Raw genomic sequence first — 17,838 nt, forward strand, 5'->3', positions numbered from 1 at the left:
CAAGTTCTTGACAGACTGAAAGTCATGAATGACAACGAAGTCAGTCACAGTACTCAATCACTCCATGGACACAGAAGGCAAATGTGCAGAGAGAAGACTGAATATCAAAACATAATTTAAAAACTACTTCCACCACTGTTATCTATGATCATGTTTCTGACAAAGTCAACTCAAAAATACTATAATTTCTAAGATAACAATTTTCTTTCTTTCCTTTCTTCCTTTCTTCTTTTTTTAGGCAGGGTTTCTCTGTAGCTTTGGAGCCTGTCCTGGAACTAGCTCTTATAGACCCGACTGGCCTCGAACTCACAGAGATCCACTGCGCTAGGATTAAAGTCGTGAGCCACCACTGCCCGGCATTAAGATAACATTTCTAAAACTAAAATGTCAAATAAGCAAAGCACTGGAAATTAATTTCAAAATTGCATTCATACCTGCATAGATTAGCTTCTGACCCGCTACTGGAAAGGCGTCTTTCCCCTTTTCAGATTCAATCTTCTCTTTCAGTGCCTTTACCTATAGGAAAATTTAAAAATAATAATAAAAAGAAAATTAAGCCTAAATTTAAAAATTAAAATATACACTGAAACAGAATGCAAGAGGAAATTCTAATACATTTTAATTAGTGTAGAAGGCTAAAGAGATGGCTCAGCAGTTAGGAGGCTGCTCTTCTAGAGGACTAAGAGGTTCAAATCCTGGCATCCACATGGCAGCTGACATTTTAAGGTCTTGTCTTCCCAATATTTTACTCAAAGACCTACCCTGAATTATTAGGTGTCTCTGGCATGAACTTTATATCATGTTCCACATACATAGATCTAAAGCATGTATGATAGGTGGATTCAATCCCCAGCACTATAGAAAAACCACAAATAGTCATTTTTTTTTCTTATTTAACCAACTTAAAATAAAGAGTCCAAGATTCTGAAGCTTTGTGTCATAAAATGTATAAGCTTATCATTTAGATTAAGAAAGGTCTAGGACCAGGCATGATGGGGCAGCCTTTAATCCCAGCACAGGGAAGCAGATCTAAATGAGTTCAAGGCCAGCTTGGCCTACAAAGCAAATTTCCAGGACAGCTGTGACACAGAGAACCCTCTCTCAAAACATAACAGAACAAAACAAAACAGAAATGCCTTCTTGCAGGGCATGTTGGTAAAGCACTCTGGAGGCAGGTGGATTGCTAGGGGCTTGGCCTGGCTAGCTTCATGTCAACTTGACCAACAAGCTGGAAGGAAGGAACCTCAATCAAGAAATGTCTCTATACGCTTTTTCATAGTGACTGATGAGGAAGGAACCAGCCCATTGTGGGTGGGCCGTTCCCTAGGCTGGTGGTCCCAGGTTCTATAAGAAAGCAGTCTGAGCAAGCCATGAAAAGCAAGCCAGAGTAGCATCCCTCCATGGCCTCTGCCTCAGCTCCTGCCCTGACCCCCTTAGACGATGGACTACAATGTGGAAGTGTAAGCCGAATTTATAAACCCTTTCCTCCCCAGCTTGCTTCTGTGTTCATATTCATGACCATAGAAACCCTAAGACAAAGCTCAAGCCTGCTCTATGTAGTGAGTTCCAGAAGAGCTGGAGTTGCACACATAATAAAGCGAGAGAGAGAGAGAGAGAGAGAGAGAGAGAGAGAGAGAGAGAGAGAGAGAGAGAGAGATATTGAGAGAAAGAGATACTGCCTTCTGGGGCGAGCAAAATGACTCAGTAGGTAAAGGAAGGCTCTTGCAGCTAAACCTGAGTTTAATCCCCAGGACCCATGGAAGGAGAGACATGACTCCCATAAGCTGTTCTCTGAACTCCTCTTGACAAACATGCAAATGAAACAAAAAGTAAGTGCGATCAAAACCAAAAGTCTTTTAACCTAAGAGTTCTAAGAAATAAAACATTTCAGTTGAAATAAGAATCATCGATGTTGTAGGCAAATCTATTATAATGATTCATTATAACCAATCAGAAGACCAATGAAACAGAACATCATTTCCCTAGCACAGCTTTGTTTTGTTTGTTTGTTTGGTGTGTGTGTGTGTGTGTGTGGTTTTGAGACAAGTTTCTCTGTAGCTTTGGAGCATATCCTAGAACTCACTCTGTAGACCAGGCTGGCCTCGAACTCACAGAGATTCTCTGCCCCCCGAGAGCTGAGAGAAAAACAACCACCGCCCAGCCAAACACAGTGGGTTTTTTTTTTCTGGGTTTTTTTTTTTTTTTGGCTTTTTGAGACAGGGTTTGTTTGTAGCTTTGGAGCCTGTCCTGGAACTAGCTCTTGTAGACCAGGCTGGCCTCAAACTCAGAGATCCGCCTGCCTCTGCCTCTTGAGTGCTGGGAATAAAGGTGTAGACCACCAATACCAGGCTCAAGTACAGTGTTTTTAAGCCCACCTGAAGGTGTTTCCAAGTTTAGCTAAGGTTGAGAGCCGCTGGGCTACTTAAACGATTCTCAATAAGTAACTTGGCCTCCTTCAGTATCAGTCGCATCTGTAATGGATGAACTTTACAGCATTTCAATTCATAAAATTATGTGTCCACAGGCTCAAGAATTAGAAAACGAATCCAACCAACTCCTTGACCTGACCAGTAAGTAGAGAGGCTTATGAGGTAAAAAGACAAACATGGCTCTTCTCATACCTTAGTGGATCTATATTACTTTATTTTACTTTATTTATTTATTTACTTTAAAGACACAAAAATCAAGGACATCACCAAACAGCTCTTGCTCAAAAGCTAATTACAAAAATCATCCCATCGCCGGGCGGTGGTGGCGCACGCCTTTAATCCCAGCACTCAGGAGGCAGACGGATCTCTGTGAGTTCGAGACCAGCCTGGTCTACAAGAGCTAGTTCCAGGACAGGCTCCAAACCCACAGAGAAACCTTGTCTCGAAAAACCAAAAAAAAAAAAAAAAAAAAAAAAAAAATGCTGTATTGCTTACCAATACTTATTAACAATATACAAAAAATATTGCATTTTTAGATCAAAGGATGAAGTAGGCCGGGCTGGAGGGATTGCTCAGAGATTAAGAGCACTGGCTGCTTGTTCTTCCAGAGGTCCTGGGTTCAATCCCCAGCAATCCCATGGTGGCTCACAAGCATCTGTAATGAGATCTTGTGCCCTCTTCTGGCCTGCAAGAATACATGCAGGCAGAATACTGTATACATAATAAATCTTAAAAAAAAAAGAGTAGGCAAAGGGGGCAACTACCACTATATAATCTAAATTAAAACACCATTAAATGGCTCAAAGAGTAAAAGGACTTGCTTGTAACACAAGTATAATTTGAATTCAAACCTGACGATGTGAGTTTGGATTACTGGAATCCGTATAGCAGTTCTACTTTGTGGGCACATGTCTGTTATCCCATCACTCCTACTGTAAGAAGGGGCAGAAAAGAAAATTAATCAATCTCTCTCTCGTGCGCAAGCGCACACACACGCATGAGCACTTACAGGCCAGTTAGCCTGAGTGTGCAACACACCTGCAAATAGTAGGAGACCCTGCCGGGGCCAAAAAGATAGCTCAGCAAATAAGAATGTAGTGGTCAACCTCAGGCCTGGGGTTAGATCTCAGAGACTCACAAGGTAAGAGGAGAGAACAAGTTGTCCTTTGATATCTACATGCACAACAGGGCATGTTGGTGCCAACCAAGACACACACACACACACACACACACACACACACACACAGAGAGAGAGAGAGAGAGAGAGAGAGAGAGAGGGAGGGGGAGGGAGGGAGGGAGGGAGGGAGGGAGAGAGATTAAAAAAAAAAATCCAAAGCCAAATAAGTTTACAAAGGACTTCAAACTTATACCAAAATTTCTTTGGATGGTATCCTTGGTATCTGAAAAACCTGACACAGACACCAAAGATTGTTTCCTAAATTTCTCCTCCAAAGCAGATCCTAAATAATTATAGAAACAAAACTGATTATAAGGTGTCTATTAACAAACAGTGATCTCAGCAATTGGGAGGTAGAGACAGATGATCTCTGAGTTCGAGGCCAACCTGTGTGTGTGGGGAGGAGGGCGCAGTGGGGAGTCGAAAAAAGGAAAAAAGAAAGGTGTCTACTAACTGCAATGGAAAGGAAAACTGCACCACTGAACTCAGTGAGAGACTCATAAAACAGCACCTGATACTAGAGCATTATGTGAGAAGAGGCAGTAAACAAAGGCTGTAGAAAGTTCTGCTACTTGGGGCTGGAGAGATGGCTCAGTGGTTAAGAGCATTGCCTGCTCTTCCAAAGGTCCTGAGTTCAATTCCCGCCAACCACATGGTGACTCACAACCACCTGTAATGAGGTCTGGTGCCCTCTTCTGGCCTGCAGACATACACACTGACAGAATATTGTATACATAACAAATAAATAAATATTTAAAAAAAAAAAAAAGAAAGTTCTGCTACCAAGCAGGGCAAACTAAGTTTGATTCCCAGATCCCACATGGTGGAATTAGGAGGAGAGAACCAATTCCCACAGCTAGTCTTGTCCTCTGACCTCCACATGAGGCCTGTGGTGTTTGTGGAAAAATACATAAATGTAATTATTTTTAAAGGCAATCTTCATTGGAATTATTACCCAGAGGCTATTATTTTAAATCCTGAATCTATTATTTTTCCCCACAGAAACTATGTAAAATGTTCCTAAATCAACGTATACACATCAATTTAATTTGCTTTTAAAATACATTCCAGATGTTACAACCTTAACGAGATCAAAGCAGATAGAAATGGGAGAGTGTATAAGGTTAATTCCACACTAGCTATAGCGTTTAAAGTTTCTAAAAGGGCAAAAATAAGCCATTTTATTGTGTAGGTCAGGGGAACCAGCCTGCCTAACCAAAGCAGAGAATGAGAAACAGCCTTGCTCACTATTGGAGCATCAGTATCTGATTTACATTCAGTCATAAGAGCAGATCCACCTCCACTGCCTGGATGAGCCTACGCGATGTTATTAAAGAGTTTACAGAATTCATTCACAGTGAGACTGGCTTCACTACCCAGGTGTTTATAAGAAACAGGTGGTACAGCATCATTTGGCAGGGTTCACCCTGCTATAGGAGGTCAAAGTTTAACACATTCCTTTAAAAAGCAAATTTCATGCATTACCTATGGGGGGAATCTAACTTTTAAGTTGAAATGGTAAGACCTTGGTTCCACCTTATCCCTTTCAAAGCCACTGATAATGTAAAGTTGAAAGAGTATCATTTACACAAGCTTTTTCATAGAAAAAATAATGAAAAGATTGATCAAAATAAAATTCATGAAAGTGGATTTTTATTTTTAAACAGCACAACTTCTTCCACAATTTTTACAATTCTTTCACAATTTTTAGGCAGCAAATTACTTGCTTTTCATATCAACTCTAAAGGAAGCAGGTAATTGAGGATATTCCCTTTCTAAAAAGATTTTTTAAAAACACTATACTCAACGACAAAAGACAAGTGCACAAGAGAAGAGCAAGACATGAAAATAGTGAAACAGAACATGTTCTTTGAGTTTTATTGTAAGGTGGAAACCAAGAAATAGAACCACAGTTTAAAGGGGGTAAGGGGAAGGAGAATTTTATTATGATAGGGATGGACATATGCATACTCTAAAACTGAAAACCCAAAGAAGCAGAGATGCTGGGGTCAAGTATGAAATGCTCCCAGCAGGTTCACATGTTAAAAAAACAGTCCACTACTGGCAGCACTATCTTGGAAGATTCTGGAAGGGAGGGAAGGAGAAAAAAAATCACTGGGGGGCATTCCTTTTAAAATCAACCTATAATTTCTATTCTGCTTCCTGATTTCATGAAGTGAACTGCTTCCTCCTCCGTAAGCTCCAGCCACCATGATGTTCTATCCAAGTACATGAGGCCAAGTAACCGTAGGATGAATCATCTGAAACCATGAAGGAAATATATCACCTCTCCCTTATGCTGCTGTTGCTCTCTTGGATATATGTGGTCACAGTCACACAACGTGCCTAATATGTGTCCTTTTCGGAAGAAAGGAGATAAAATACAGTGGAAAAATGCACATTAACCTTAAGTGGTACATCCATAATAGACTGGCATCTACAATTTAAAAAGAAAACCACCAGTAACAAGTAGGTAGTTGTAGTAGGGCCTTGTAGATGTACTGTCAAAATTATCAATAAGAAAAAAAAGCAGTATTTCAGCTGAAAATAACAAATAGAATGAAATCTTCCTGCAGCAGTGGAAGAGGGAGTGGAGTACAACGACTGTCAGGTAAGAACTGATATTTACACTCAAGAGTCTGAGACAAGTTCGTGCAACTAAGTATTTGTCTGACTTCACAAGTCCAAGTGGAAACATCAAAGTGAATTTTAGAGCTTCTGTAATACCCAATCAAGAACAATGGTGCAGAAGTAGGACCATACTGCCCAGCACTGTTGACATCAAACTGTATATACATATCATTTCAAATCCACAGCATCTTCAAAAGGCTTTCAGGTATCATTTCCTGTGCTGTTGTCCTCATTTTACAGAAGAGGACACAGCTGGGTAACCTACCCAAGGTCACAAATCAGCTACCTGGCAGCACCCCAACTCAGTCTGGGCGCTGTGCTGAGTCTTCCAAGCAGGTGACCCAACTCTTGATAAGCAATCATAGAAGTGACAAGCCCAAGATAAAGGTCTGAGAGCCAGAGCCAGTGAAAAGGAAATTTCTATCAAATGCCTTTTAAAAAATCTCATTAGTTAGAATCAGGAAATCAAAACAGAGTGGAATGCTAAAAACGTTACTGGGTGTGTGGTGTTGACTGAGAAACGCTCCACCTGCTGGGACATTTGAATACTTGGTCCCCAGGTGGTGGTACTGTTTGTGGAGGTTATGGAACCTTCAGGAACCTTGTGGAGGAAGTAGGTCTCTGGGGGTTGCTTTAAGAGTTAGCATAGCCTAGGCAGGCGGTGGTGGCACACGCCTTTAATCCTAGCAGTTGGGAGGCAGAGGCAGGCAGATCTTAGTAAGACCGAGGCCAGCCTGGTCTACAAAGCAGCTCCAGAATAGCCAGGACTGTTATAGAGAAACCCTACCTCTAGGGGGAAAAAATGTTTATGGCCTCATTCATTTCCAGTTCACTCTCTTCCGGCAAGGGGATGAAATGGGGTCTGTCTTTCAGTTTCCTGCTCTGGCCTGCTGCCAGGAATCCCTGGCCACTTTGAACTCTCCCTCTAGAATCATAAGCCAAAATACTCTCTTCCATAATCTCTTCCTTATGGGTGTCTTGTCACAGCAACAGACAGTAACTAATACACTAGAGTTGGGGGAAGTGGCAGTTACCAGGAATGTGGAGAACTTCTAATGATGGGACTGAAGCTGAGACAGAATACAGACCACTGCATACAAGACAAAAGAATAAAAGGCCAAAGTACAAGACATCTTTCATTGATAATCAAACAAACGTCATTTACTTTTAATGACATATGTTAACCACGTTTTTTCAGCAATGTGGGTTTCCTTTTAAAATAATGCCTACCTCTATGTTATGAAGCTGAGAATACTATGTTCAACTTCATGTTTTTAAAACCACAAATAAGGAAAAAGGATAATGGCAAAGATAAAAAATACTATCTGTCCATTGCTACTACTCTACTTTCGCACACGACATCCACTTCAATACAGCTTCTAGCTCCATTTCTACCAGGATACTGCTCACTAGGGTCAAAGACCTACAAACCACCCAAACCAAAGATCAGGTCTGTTTTTATCCTTTTCATCTCTGAAATAGATATAACTGACCCCCTTTTCTTCTTAAAACTCTTACATTCGCCAGGTGAATTCCATTAGTTTTTTTTTTTTTTTTTTTTTTTTTTTTTTTTTTTTGGTTTTTCGAGACAGGGTTTCTCTGTGGTTTTGGAGCCTGTCCTGGAACTAGCTCTTGTAGACCAGGCTGGTCTCGAACTCACAGAGATCCGCCTGCCTCTGCCTCCCGAGTGCTGGGATTAAAGGCGTGCGCCACCATCGCCCGGCGAATTCCATTAGTTGTAGGCCAGCCTGGTCTGCAGAGCTAGTTCCAAGACAGCTAGGGCTGTTACAGAGAAATCCCGTCTCAAAACACCAAAACTCTTAAGATTATTCCTGTTCTAGACTTTTCTAAGAGAGTTTTATATCTCCACATATTAAGACATGCCAGAATCCAATCCTAAATTCCATGCTATTACTTGCAGCATCTCTATCTACCAAGGCTTCAGTCACCAAAGTACAGAAGTTAAATGACTTACAAAGGATAACTTAAGGATACTGCTCAGATTTCTCAAAGACTAGGTCCTGCAATGATGACAGAGCTCTTATCTACTCATATAAATTAAATGGCTATCTCCCATCTAAAGTTCTCTGTAATCCAGACTCAACAAATGACATTTCTACCTCCATGTTCCTACACCAACTCCCAAGTCTGTTCTTTTTTTTTTTATTTTCTTTTCTCTCTCTCTCTCTCTCTCTCTCTCTCTCTCTCTCTTTTTTTTTTTTTTTGGTTTTTCAAGACAGGGTTTCTCTGTGGCATTGGAGCCTGTCCTGGAACTAGCTCTGTAGACCAGGCTGGCCTCGAACTCAGATCCGCCTGCCTCTGGCTCCCAAGTGCTGGGATTAAAGGCATGCACCACCACTGCCTGGCCCCAAGTCTGTTCTTTACAGTCTTCCACATTTCTGGAAAGAATAGAAGTATTCACACAATTTACATTACCAAATTAACAGTGTCAACACACCAAAAAATTGTTTCCAATTCTACCTAGCAAAATATCAAGTCCAGCTGGTCAGTGGTGGCACACACCCTTAATCCCAGCACTCGGGAGGCAAAGGCAGGCAGACCTCTGTGAGTTCGAGGCCAGCCTGGTCTACATGAGCTAGTTCCAGGACAGGCTCCAAAGCTACAGAGAAACCCTGTCTCGTAAACCAAAATAAAATAAAACATATCAAGTCCATCTCCAATCTTGGCCAAAAGTTCAATTGCTTAAAATTACTGCACAAGCCCTTGAAGAGCCCCCACCTTGCTTTGTTTCTTGTCAACTCCACTACCCATTTCCCACACAAGAACAGATAACCTGAGAGAGAGAGAGAGAGAGAGAGAGAGAGAGAGAGAGAGAGAGAGAGAGAGAGAGAAAGAGAAAGAGAGGGGAGAGAGAGATATGACTCATGACATTCAGGTAGAATAGGATTGCCATAGGTTTGAGGCTGGACTAGGCACAAAAAAACAAGAGGAAACCCCACAATTTTTCAAAATGCTTCTCATCTTTGAACATCCTACAACAGCGTAATTGCTCTGAGCCCTTGTCTAACTCTCAGTTCCTCACCATTACCTCAAAAACAAACACTGGGTCTTTTAGATTCCCAACACATTCTTAAAATCCTAGAGTCTGTAATCTAAAGGTTCTCCATAGAAAAGACTCCTTATTTTGCAACATGCTATGTTTAGATCTCAGCTTGTTGCTCAGACATCACCTTCTCCACAAAGGCCTTTCTGTGACCTACTGTGAAGTAGCCACCTAGTCAAGGACCATCAATCACATCATCCATCATCTCACCCATTTCAGTTTCTACAAAGCACTTATCACACACACACAGAATGTCAGCAACTTCATAGTTACCAGTAGAATGTATCCACCAGTGAAAATCTTTATTGAATGCATAAGGAAAATAAAAAGCCTACTGTGAGCACAGAAAGTAAAAGCTGTGAGAAAACCCAAACCAGATTTTCTAATCTTACTGTATCTTCCCTATCTATATGCTCAGAACCCTTGTAATATAATTTAACATATTTACTATTCATGACTAAATAACCTAGAAAGCACTGTCTATAGAAAAAACAAATAAACCAAAACAGAAATCACTAAAAAGTAATGGCTAACAAATATTGTATACAGAATAAAAACTAAAGCAGTTATTTTATAATAACTTCCAAAATCATGCAATAACCACAAAGGGAGGTAATGCTTTGTAAATCACTATATAGCAAACTACTGATTTAGAGATATAAATATCTTTAGTTATTTTATCAAAAGCACACGAATGCTGGCAAAATGGTTCAGCAGATAAAAGCACACAAGCCTAGTGACCTTGAGTCTTATCCCTAGAAAAGAACCCACAAAAGCAGAGAACCAACCCCCAAAGTTCTGATCTATATACACACACACAGTGAAATGTGCACTTCCAAACGGACACACAATGAAAATAATTTAAAAGCCCAACACAATGTGTGCACCATACATAAAAAACTGAAAAGCAAAAACAAAATACAAATAGTTTTATTATTACTTATAATGTACTCACATTAAAGTTCTGATATTTGAAGAACATCACAGATTTAAGTCCTTCTGTCCATGTACTCTCCCTACCTATTCTTACTCAAAATATTTAACTAGCATCAAGCACAAGCAGACAGCAGTATCAACTTGTATGCTATATACTGTCAACACTTAGTGATACATTAAGACACTGCACCAGGGGCTGGCAAGAGGACTCAGCAGCCAAAGGTGCTTGCTGAGAGATCTGATGGTCCACGTTGAATCCTCAGGACCCACATGGTGGAAAAAGAATACTGATTCCTGCTGGGTAGTGGTAGTTCAGGCAAAAACATTCAGCCAGAATACTATATACATAATAAATAAATAATTTAAAAAATTTCATAATTAATAAGTCTCTATTTCATAATCCGGGAGCTGACAGGACAGCCAAAAAAATCTGACTATACGCTGGCCTTGAACTCAAAGATCCACCTGCCTCTGCCTCCCTAGTGCTGGGATTAAAGGTACCATGCTTGGCATTCCCAAGAGTTCCTAAATAAAGCACCTTAAATTACTTAATTTCCTCAGTCCCTTCTAAATAAAAACTAGTTAAGGGCAAACCTGAAACCAGTTCCATGGGCAACTGTAAATTGTAGACATTCCTAAAATCCTAATTTTAAAACACATTCATTTATTCATTCATTAATTGGGGTGGGGTGCCAAAGTGTCCAAAACAGTGAGTTGTCAGAAGAAAACTTCGGGACTCAGTTCTCTCCTACCACAGAGGTCCAGGGGTTTGAATTTAGGTCATTAGGAACTTTTATCTGCCCCATCTACTTGTAAACCCCAAACAGATATACTTATAAAATCTCTGGTCACATTTTTTAAACAAAGTATTTAGTATAATCCACTGTTAAAATAATCTTCACTTTTATTTATACGGGAACTCTAAAATACTGCATCCAAAAAAAAAAAGTGAGCTGTGTGTGGTGGTGCCCACCTTTAGTCCTAGAACTGAAGAAGCAGGGAGCCAGGCAGCTCTCTGTGAGTTCAGGTACAGCCTGGATTACAAAGTGAGTTCTAGGACAGAAGGAGGTACACAGAGAAACCTGTCTCGAAAACAAAACAAAAAAATATCAACTAATCTCTAAACCCTGCTGGGCAGTGACCACATAGCTTTAATTCTAGCAGAGGAGGCAGAAGCAGGTGTTTTTCTGTGTGTTCCAGGTCAGTCAGGACTACATAGTGAAACAATGTCTCAAATACATGCATGAATAAACTAACAAATAAACAAACGAAAGAGAAAATGTGTCTGCTAATCAAACTCACTATAGATGTAAATAAAGAAGCCATGGTCCAGGGCTGGAGAGATGGCTCAGCGGTTAAGAGCATTGCCTACTCTTTCAAAGGTCCTGAGTTCAATTCCCAGCAACCACATGGTGGCTCACAACCATCTGTAATGAGGTCTGGTGCCCTCTTCTGGCCTTCAGACATACACGCAGAAAAGAATATTGTATACATAATAAATAACTATAAAAAAAAAGAAGCCATGGTCCAAATCTTGTCTAGTGTGCATAAAGCCCAAAGTACCTGTACTGGATTCCCAGCACAAAGAAAAAGGGGTGACATGGAATATGGAATCAAAACATACCTTAAAAAACTTATTATACATTAACATCAACAAATTATTTGTTCTAGTAACCAAAATTGAAAAAGTCAATAACAACTCACCAAACATGTATTTCTAAAAGTGTAAAATATTGCATTTCCTGGAAATAAACTTGTAAATAATAAGCACATTTAGGAATTTAATACTGCACTGGCTCCAAGATAATAGTAGACATGTGGAAGGCTAAAGTGTGGTACAAATTTTATACAGCACACACGCGCACGCACACACACACGTTTATTTCAGTAGTATGAAATTACTACAAAATTACAACAAATTCAGGCATAAAAAAATAAAGTAAAACCTATTTCTCTGCTTTAGTGATTCTGGGACAAATTAGTATTTTAAGCTCAAAAAAGTTACCATCCCATCATTTATCACCCCCAATGAACCAAAGCCAAGTAGACATTTTACGTATTTTGCTTAACATCCTTAAGCTGACAACTGTGCTGCAATGTTTTTCAAGGTCTGGTGATGGACCTTAGGGACTCACACTCGCATCTCCAGCCCTGCACTTTCATCTCTTTTGTTTCGAGGCAGGGTTTCTCTGTGTAACAGCCCTGTAGACCACGCTGGCCTCCAACTCAGAGATCCGCCTGCCTCTGCCTCCTGAGTGCTGGGATTAAAGGGTGTGCCACAGCCGGCCTTTTCTTTAATGTGATGTGCATTGCGTTATTGGCATTTGCCTGCATATATTATTGTGTGAGGGTATCAGAGCCCCTGGAACTAGAGTTACAGACAGTTGTGAGCTGTCATGTGGGTGCTGAGAATTGATCCTAGAAAAGCAGCCAGTATTCTTAACCGCAGAACCATCTCTCCAAGCCCACACTTTCATCTTAATTTACTATTCAGTATTCTCAGTAGTAAAGGAAAATCCGATAGGTATTTTATTCTATTGGGCCACAGTCCACTAGGTTATAACCACTGATTCTGAAGAAATGGAGTTCTCATATGTAAGTGGTATTTTCTGTACCTTCAAGAATTATTGCATACGGAATCACTTTGTGCCACAATTTCAAAAATGTCGGAATTCTCGGCTTCTTATTAAAGATGTAGGGGACTTTAGAATATCCGATAAGATAGGTAAAACCTAACACTGTGTCTTCATAGACACGTATCTATACTTTAATTACATAGCAGGCCTCATTTACAAACCAACTAAAGGCCATTTAATCCTCACATCTCTGCTGCTACTATTCCTGCTTCAGAAATGGAGCAGGGTAATTTGTCCACGTCGAAGTAAACGAGTTACAGCGCCACAAACAGAACTCGGCTCTATTTAATTAACAGCACGTCAGTGGATCTTCAACCAAAATAGGATCAGTCATTTATAAAACAAAACAAATAGGCAGTCATTTGCTGGCTTACTACAATTCCACAGCACGTGAGGAAATTTACACACATGGCATTTTTAGATTCCTGACATGAAGTTGTATCAACTTCAATATAGTACATCTTTTTTTTATAGGCAGAACTGGAGAGAGCATCGCAATTTATCACGTGAACTCGTTAAGTGTAACCGGCTTTAACCGCAGAACACAAAAGTTTTTATATTCTTTTTTTCCCTCCCTTCAAATACTACTGTTCTAGGAACCCGAGGAGCGTGCAGGTTCCCAAGACGACGGGGAGAACGTTTAAATCCGGATCTGAAGGTTTAATGCAAAAATTCTTCACCACCACCGAGGCCTGAGAGCGTGATCTACCTGTGAGTGTGGGTCCGGCGGATGGGGGGGGGGGGGAGGTACGTAAAAACTATCCAAGCTAGACATAAAAGGGTTCCTTCTAAGAGGCTAAGAATTCATTTCCCCCCACCATCTCTCGTTGGTGCAGACAAAACCAGGCACACTGAAGGCCATCACCTTGGGTAACCAACCGGCCCCTAGATCTCCGCACCCAACTAGGTCGTGGGAGAGTGGTGGCGACGCCTGGATCGCCCTCCCCCACCTGTGTGTGCACTTCAGGCCAGGCTCCAGCGCCCAGGCCGCCAGGCCTCCCCTCCCCCTCCGGCCCCACGACCACGCGCTCCGGGCAGCGGCCTCCAGTGTCCACGCGGGTCGGTGCTGGTCCACGCCATCTGCCTCCAGGCCTTCCCGGTCCCCGGCCCACAAAGCCCGCGGTGACCTCACGCCCCCCTGGGGGGCCCCCTCCCCCGCCACCTCCGACCCGGGCCCGCGCTTCTCCTCGCCCTGCCGCGCGTACCGTCTCCTCCGGGTCGATGTCGATCTTGAAGGTCTGCTGCTGAAGGGTCTTCAGAGTGACCTGCATGGTGCCTGCGCCGGGGCCTGGACGCCCCGGGGTGGCCGCGGTCCTCGCGCTCTCAGGAGGAAGGCGGTGGGGGTGGGGGCTTGTCACATTCGCCCAGCCGAGTCTCGCTCGTCCCGGGCCCCTCGTCTCCTAGCCGCGCCGCCGGTCCCGCCGCCTTCCCCGCAAGCTCGGGCCGCGGTGCTTCCTCACGCGCCAGCCACCGGGCCCGCAGAAGGCGCCAGGGACTCCCCGACGACCGCAGAGAATCCGCTACCTCACCACAGGATGGTGGCCGCCATCACCGTGACTCGCCGAGACGTGCCCCCTCCCCCACCAGGAAAACCCGGAGGATGGGGCCAGACCCGGGCGATCTGAGCAGGCGCGGGATGCGGCGACGCAGTGCGCAGGCGTCAACAGGAACTCCGCCCGGGAATTGGAGGCGGGGCGATGGGCGGGGCTGGAATGCCGGCGGCGCGCTGCGGACGTGCGCAGGCGCACATCCCCTGGCCGCGGCGTTCGGGGCGGCCTGGTCCGGTCCGCCCGCCTTTGGTCGCTCCGCCTACGTCCAGGCTCCGCCTGGCGGCCCGAGTTGCGCAATCCGTAGCCGAGGAACGGCTACGTGGAGACCGGGCTGAGTGGCTGCGGAGCTGAGAGCTTGGAGCCTAGAGGGCAATGGAGCGGGCGGAGCCTTAGTGGATGGATTGCCTGGGGCCCGCCCTGGTGGGGTGCACGCCGCGGGCCGGGCGTGTGTAATGCGGGTTGCTTCTCTGATCCTGGGACACTGACTCCGGCGCCGGACTGCTTGCTTGCGAAATTTTGCGTGCTAATCTTACTAACCTTGGGATCTCCGACCTGTAAAGAAAGGCGTTTTTAAGAAGGAGGCCTAACTGTATCGCGCCTTTCACTGCTTCGTTTTCCTCTCCCTGTTGTGGGGTTGTTGGTGGATATTAAGCAGTTGCTCTCCGTCTCACCCCCAAGCGGTTTCCTTTGCATTTGGGCCCTTCTAATCTTTGCTCAGATGTCGCCTTCTTGGTGAAATCTATCCTGCCTACCCCACTTAAAGTAGCAGCGTCTCCAGAAGCCATTGACCAAATCTACTTTCCTCTGTAACATTATCGCCTTCTGATGACTATACAGTGCGTCTATTTAGCATGCGTGCCCTCCCTTCCTTTACCCTAATCCCCAGGCTGCACAAAGGCGTGGATTTTGTTCTGTTCACCAGAGCCTACAAAATAAGCCTAGCATGTTGTAGTAGGTACAAGGTAAACATTAGAGGAATGGGTGGACATGAATCTGGTTCCCAGGCAGTAAAAGTGAGACGTCACTCATCTCACTGGTGACTGGAGAGAGCGGGATGATGCGTGTAAATCTTTGTGTTAAAGTTAAGTACTTAGCTTTAGCCGCGTGTCCCTTTACACAGAGATAAGACTGGAGTGCTGAGGTGTCAAGTATTAAGCACCCAGTCACCAGAATAGTAAGTGACACCATAGGTGCTCAAATGCTGCTTCCTTCCTACTAGCGCAGTGACCTCAATGACCGCTGTTCGACTTAAAAAGTGAAGATAAATACAAAGAAGTCACAATCAGATCACAGTGAGGACAATTACAAATGACCCCTTTGAGCCAGCATCCTCGAGACAGTATCACTCTTCGGGTTTTCATGGATTCTAGAAGCTAGGCTATAATTCTTCTGTGTCCCAGCACTGTGGTAAATGTTTAATTCCCTGCCTCCAGTCTTCCTGTGGATCTAGTCTAAGTCACTAGGTGATCTCAACCCTTGCTCTGAAAACCTGGTAGCTGGAATTTCTGCCTTTAGCCATAGGGTTAGCCAAAGGCAAAAGCAGTATTGTTTGCAGTGTAATGGGATGCTAGGGGGCAAAATAAAACAGAATTTGACTTCCTTATGGACTTTCCCCTGCAAACCTGTTTCTTTTCTCCTAGTGTCCCCAAATTCATGACATCTCCATCTCTCAAGGTACTCAGACCAAAGCTTAGACGCCATCCTTAAGTTCCTTTTGTTCCTGACTCCTGCTCTCTAGCCACCACATACAAACCATTGTCAGTCTTACCAAGTTTACTCTCCAATCTGTACCTTCAAGTTCAGCCATTTTTCCTCATTACTACTTCTACAACATCATCAGTCGCCAATCTCCTAATGAATCTTCGATTCCAATTCCTACCCCCACAACAATCCAGCAGTCAAAGAAGCACCCAATATCCAATAGGTTAAACTTCAGATTTTTTGTTTTTTTCTTCTCCCTCTCTTTGGTTTTTCAGACAGGGTTTCTCTGTGTAGGCTTGGTTGTATTGAAACTCTTTCTGTAGTCCAGGAAGGCCTCGAACTCACAGAGATCTGCCTGCCTATACCTCCCAAATATTGGAACCCATAAATCAAAAGCCGAGCAGTGGTGGCACACACCTTTAATCCCAGCACTCAGGAGGCAGAGGCAGGCAGATCTCTGTAAGTTCGAGGCCAACCTGGTCTACAAGAGCTAGTTCCAGGACAGGCTCCAAAACCACAGAGAAACCCTGTCTCGAAAAACCAAAAAAAAAAAAAAAAAAACCCACAAATCATGTCACATTTATTCTTAATCTCTGTGTTGGACTTCCTGATAAGACAGAATGACACAGTAATCAATTTAATAGGAAAGTTATCTTTTGGCTTATGGTTTGAAAGGTGTCAGTCTATAGATGCTTGGTCATGTCGTTTTGGGCCTGTGGGCACACAATATGTTGTATTGGGGTGGGGGGCTGGCAATGGAGCTGCTGCTTTGCAGCATACAGACACTAAGAAAGGGAAGAGACGAGGTCTCCACTGCCTTCAAGAGCATACCCCCAGCAACCTAACTTCCTTCCACCTCACATAGCTCTGCTGGCTGACAGCTCCACCTTTATCACACAAGTCTTAGAGAGGAGACATTCAAACCAAACACTCAAGAGGCAGAGACAGGCAGAGCTCTGTGAGTTCCAGGACGGACTCCAAAGCCACTGAGAACCCTGTCTTGAAAAACTTAAAAAAAAGAAAAACAAAACAAAAACCCAAAAGATTTGGTATTGGCATAAGAACAGACAGGAAGACCAATGGAACTGAATAGAAGACCTGGATATCAATTCACACGTCTTTGAACACCTGATCTTTGATAAAGAAGCAAAAAATATCAAATGGAAAAAAGAAAGCATATTTAACAAGTGGTGCTGGCATAACTGGATATCAACATGTAGAAAAATTAAAATAGACCCGTATCTATCACCATGCACAAAACTCAAGTTCAAATGGATCAAAGACCTCAACATGAAGCCAACCACACTGAACCTTATAGAAGAGAAAGTGGGAAGTACACTTGAACACATTTGCACAGGGAACCACTTCCTAAATATAACCCCAGCAGTACAGACACTGAGAGAAACAATAAATGGGACCTGCTGAAACTGAAAAGCTTCTGTAAAGTAAAGGACACTGTCAACAATACAAAATGACAGTGTACAAAATGGAAAAAAATCTTCACTAATCCCACATCAGACAGAGGTCTGATCTCCAAAATACATAAAAAAAAAAACTCAAGAAATTGGACACCAAAAGATCACATAATCTAATTTAAAAAATGGAGTACAGACCTAAACAGAGAATTCTCAACAGAGGAATCTAAAATGGCTGAAAGACACTTAAGGAAATGTTCAACATCCTTAGTCATCAGAGAAATGCAAATCAAACAACT

The 17,838-nt window shown here is 42.9% G+C and overlaps 1 protein-coding gene across 1 annotated transcript in view; it reads right to left on the reverse strand.

Moving 5' to 3' along the window:
• Window positions 1-14,475, reverse strand: part of Rad23b (RAD23 nucleotide excision repair protein B) — a 35,905-nt gene extending 21,430 nt beyond the window's left edge. Inside the window, exons 1-2 of the mRNA XM_075967192.1 lie at window positions 14,079-14,475; window positions 435-516 (exon numbers count right to left, since the gene is read on the reverse strand). Coding sequence (XP_075823307.1) covers window positions 435-516; window positions 14,079-14,144 — 148 coding nt within the window. The 5' untranslated portion in view covers window positions 14,145-14,475. The remainder of the gene's footprint in view (window positions 1-434; window positions 517-14,078) is intronic.
• Between the last annotated feature and the right edge of the window lie 3,363 nt (window positions 14,476-17,838).

The sequence above is a fragment of the Microtus pennsylvanicus genome, chromosome 3 (assembly GCF_037038515.1).
Source record: "Microtus pennsylvanicus isolate mMicPen1 chromosome 3, mMicPen1.hap1, whole genome shotgun sequence".
Taxonomy (NCBI): domain Eukaryota; kingdom Metazoa; phylum Chordata; class Mammalia; order Rodentia; family Cricetidae; genus Microtus; species Microtus pennsylvanicus.